General features: G+C 39.4%; 1 protein-coding gene across 1 annotated transcript in view; it reads left to right on the plus strand.

Annotated features, from left to right (window-relative positions):
• Nucleotides 1-4,758, plus strand: part of LOC111654308 (RNA-binding protein Musashi homolog 2-like) — a 70,455-nt gene that overhangs the window by 57,756 nt on the left and 7,941 nt on the right. The window contains exon 7 of the mRNA XM_023405267.2: nt 51-254. Coding sequence (XP_023261035.1) covers nt 51-254 — 204 coding nt within the window. The remainder of the gene's footprint in view (nt 1-50; nt 255-4,758) is intronic.

Raw genomic sequence — 4,758 nt, forward strand, 5'->3', positions numbered from 1 at the left:
CCCCACACCCCACACCCAACACCCCTCCCCCACCCTCTCCTGTCTCCCAGGGTTCCCTGATTATGGGTTGTATTCCGCGGCCGGGGCCAGCGGTGACATGCGGGGAGGAGCACCTTACTCCCTGGCTGACTATGGGTCCCTGGGGGCCCAGGCGGCTGCACAAATCCTGCCCAGTGAGCATGCCAGCTCGGCCTGCAACTCTCCCACCTCCCTCCAGCACCACCTGCACAGCCCGGACCCTTTTAAGAGCCCAGGTGTGTATCTCCATGACTCTGCCACTTGCACACATAGTGACACTGAGGACGGTTGCAACCAACCAAAGGTTTAGATATGAAACATCTGTCTGAAAATGATCCATACCATTTAAAGATGATCACATATGACAGATCTTTCACAACATTTATTTGAATGGGAGAATTCAGATGTTGCAACTGACCCCGACCCTGAGGACAGTTGCAACATTAAAAATATATCAAATTTCACTAAATACTTTTTTCTTTTTATCGCAATAAGCACATTATTCTGAAAATATGCATCATTTTACAATAACATTATAGTATAATTAATTTATTTAGTCATATTTAACAGTTAATTTGTTGCATAGATCGTAGAACGTTCCTTGAGTCAAAATAGGAACAGTTTATCTATTTTATTGATTCTCCTAACAGAACCAGCAAATATATTATAAGACCATGAGATGCTACAAAATCATTCACAAAATAAATTGTTTGTTTTTTCTTATGTGTTAAAATGAGCAGTTATTGTTGCATCTGTTCTGCTACTATTTGGCTCCTCAGCTCGACACACTGACACATACTGTACTATCCATGACATTTAAAATTCAATAAAACAAAGATTCAAACTATAAGTTTTGATAATTCATAAAAAGCTCAGGACAGTTTGACAAAAATGAAAAAAGCATTTTTTTTAAATAAATGCTGCAGCAGATGTTGAAAGTGTCTTCTGTCTTCCTGGTTTGGGGGGAGGGTCGAACTGAGCATGTGCAGTGTGAGTGTCATCACTCTAGCATGTTTCTGATTGGAGGAATAAGACTTGCTGCAACCGTCCCCAGTCTCCCCTACATGTCGACCCACAGACGACACAGCTCTTCAGAAACATGAGAGGGGAGGGGGTGGGAACAAAGCAGTGAGGTGTGACACTGTGGTGCAGCACAGGAAGTAATCACAGCCGACTCCTCCACTGTCAGCCATGTTTGAACCTGTCAGCGTCCTAACGATGGCGATGTTAGATCAAGATGAGGCAGAAGATTCTTCACAGATCTGAGGTCTGTGTTTGAAGCTTTAGAAATAAAGAAAGATTCATTTAGTTTGAAATGTTTGCATGACCAGACTTCATCACTGACTTTAAAATAAGAAACATGAAAACAACAATGTCTCCTTTCGTTGATTCAATGTTTTTTTATGGCCATTTCTATTGGCTTTGTAACATATTTTACACACTTTTTATTCAGTCAGTCAGTCAGTCAGTCAGTCAGTCAGCAGGTTGTTTCACAGTCATAAGGTTCTGTAAATGTTGAACAATACAACAAATGTACTTCTGAATACTTGAGTATTTTTTAAATGAAGTACTACAGTACTTTAACTTCAGTAAAGATCTGACTGAAAAACTTTCACTTGCATTGGAAGAATATTTGAGCAGAGGATTTGTACTCTGACTGAAGGGATGGAGCTGGTCTAACATACATATATTGAATACCCATAATGCAGTGTGCACACTATGTGTTTCTATCTACCAACATGCTGCGAATAGAACCAGGACACTGTGAACAGTCTGCTTTGTATTTGGCAGATTGTGTTCTTTAAATATTTCACAGCATTAATGTAGAATATTGTTTGAATTTGTAGGTACAGACATTTGTTTTAGAGTCAGTTTTAGAAATCATCACTGGACAACCAGGCTACGATGTGATTACATCATCCCTGTCAGCTGGTCTGACACGAGCTGTTAAATCACTCTGTGGTTGTTCGCAGGTTTGAGTGTTTCACCCTTTCATTAAAGAGACTCTCAGCTGTGATCGACCTCCCATTCAGTCAGCAGCATGGCAGCTAAAAGGCACTGGCCCCAGCCTCATTCAATATTAATGAGTGTGTCACCAAGTGGCAGAAAAATGAGCAGCTCTCAGGCTTTGGGTGGAGGTTTCTCTTTAATGGAATATATTACAAAACAGTGTTAATTAGAGATGTCACGATCTGATCTTAATGATCTGTATCACCGTGACGATGATGACAGATTTAAACAGATCAGTTCGAATAAAGCCGGTCAACATGTGATACTTTCTGACCACCAGTTGTCTCCTCCAGTGCGACACAGAGTTGATCAGGGCGTTGATTGATTGTTGGACCTCCTCTTCAGTGGCTGCATAGCTGCTGAATATTGACAGGAAGTGGATCACACTGTCACACACACAGATCCAGATCATCTCAGTACGACATGTCTGGTGACGACGCAGGTTTTGCACGAATAATAATGAAACATCACACAATGATCAATAACTTTACATTCTAAGTAAAAGTCATTTCAGAATCCACTCAGCTGTTTTCTAACCTCACAGGTCTCTGCACTGTTGCTCCCGAAGATCAAGTCTCTTCTACCTTTCACTCAGAGACTGACGGGGCCGCTAAAACCTTTATGGATGTGTTGACCAAACATCAACCTCCGAGACTGAAACATGAACATGCAACATGAACATGAACATGAACATGAAACATGAACATGCAACATGAACATGAAACATAAACATGCAACATGAACATGAACATGAACATGAAACATGGAACATGAACATGGAACATGAAACATGAACATGAAACATGAAACATGAACATGAACATGGAACATGAACATGGAACATGAAACATGAACATGAAACATAAACATGCAACATGAACATGAACATGAACATGAAACATGAAACATGAACATGAACATGAAACATGGAACATGAACATGAACATGAAACATGGAACATGAACATGGAACATGAACATGAAACATAAACATGCAACATGAACATGCAACATGGAATATGAAACATGGAACATGAAACATGGAACATGCAACATGAAACATGAACATGAAACATGAACATGAAACATGAACATGAACATGAACATGGAACATGAACATGAACATGAAACATGAACATGAAACATGAACATGGAACATGAACATGCAACATGAACATGCAACATGAACATGAAACATGAAACATGAACATGAACTTGGAACATGAAACATGAAACATGAACATGAAACATGAACATGAACATGGAACATGAAACATGAACATGAAACATGAACATGAACATGCAACATGAAACATGAACATGGAACATGAACATGCAACATGAACATGCAACATGAACATGAAACATGAAACATGAAACATGAACATGAAACATGAACATGAAACATGAACATGGAACATGAACATGCAACATGAACATGCAACATGAACATGAAACATGAAACATGAACATGAACTTGGAACATGAAACATGAACATGAAACATGAACATGAAACATGAACATGAACATGGAACATGAAACATGAACATGAAACATGAACATGGAACATGAAACATGAACATGAACATGCAACATGAAACATGAACATGCAACATGAACATGCAACATGAACATGAAACATGAACATGAAACATGAACATGAAACATGAACATGGAACATGAACATGCAACATGAACATGCAACATGAACATGCAACATGAACATGAAACATGAACATGAACTTGGAACATGAAACATGAACATGAAACATGAACATGAACATGAACATGAAACATGAACATGGAACATGAACATGAAACATGAACATGAAACATGAAACATGAACATGGAACATGAAACATGAACATGAAACATGAACATGGAACATGAAACATGAACATGGAACATGAACATGCAACATGAACATGCAACATGAACATGAAACATGAACATGAAACATGAACATGAACATGAAACATGAACATGGAACATGAAACATGAACATGAACATGAACATGAAACATGAACATGGAACATGAAACATGAACATGAAACATGAACATGAAACATGAACATGGAACATGAAACATGAACATGGAACATGCAACATGAAACATGAACATGAAACATGAACATGGAACATGAACATGAAACATGAACATGAAACATGAACATGAAACATGAACATGAAACATGCAACATGAACATGGAACAAAAAAACCCCCAGAAAATCCGAGAACTCGAGAAAGAAAGATCCAAAAGAATCCACATGATGACGAACGGAGGACTGACAGAGACAGGAAGTAAACTAACATGAGACACACAAGGGAAGTGGTTTCAAAATGAAACAGGAACTAAATCAAATCCAAAACAATCAAACATAAAGTGTCCCAACATTTTACAGAAGTACAAACACAAAGAGTCCTTCAGGGCAGATCATGACGCCTCTGGTGACGCCCACCTCCCACTTTGAAGACGTCAGGTATAAACTATACTGCACTCCTCCAACACATGACTCTAGCACATTATGGGTGGTGGTCTGCAGGCTCTTCTGCAGTGTGACTGGTGGATTGGTTCACCGCTGTAATATTTTAGCGCACATTACCCAGAACACCCTGTGTAATTTCCTGCCTGTCAGACAGCAGCGAGCTCCGATACCCGAGTGCTTTGGAGAAGATAATCACCATCGTATATTTAAAAGAGTCTGGAGCCGGAGCGGGGGGAGTTCT

The sequence above is a fragment of the Seriola lalandi genome, unplaced genomic scaffold (assembly GCF_002814215.2).
Source record: "Seriola lalandi dorsalis isolate HSWRI2012SDOR001 ecotype SW California unplaced genomic scaffold, Sedor1 jcf7180002054268, whole genome shotgun sequence".
NCBI classification, from domain to species: domain Eukaryota; kingdom Metazoa; phylum Chordata; class Actinopteri; order Carangiformes; family Carangidae; genus Seriola; species Seriola lalandi.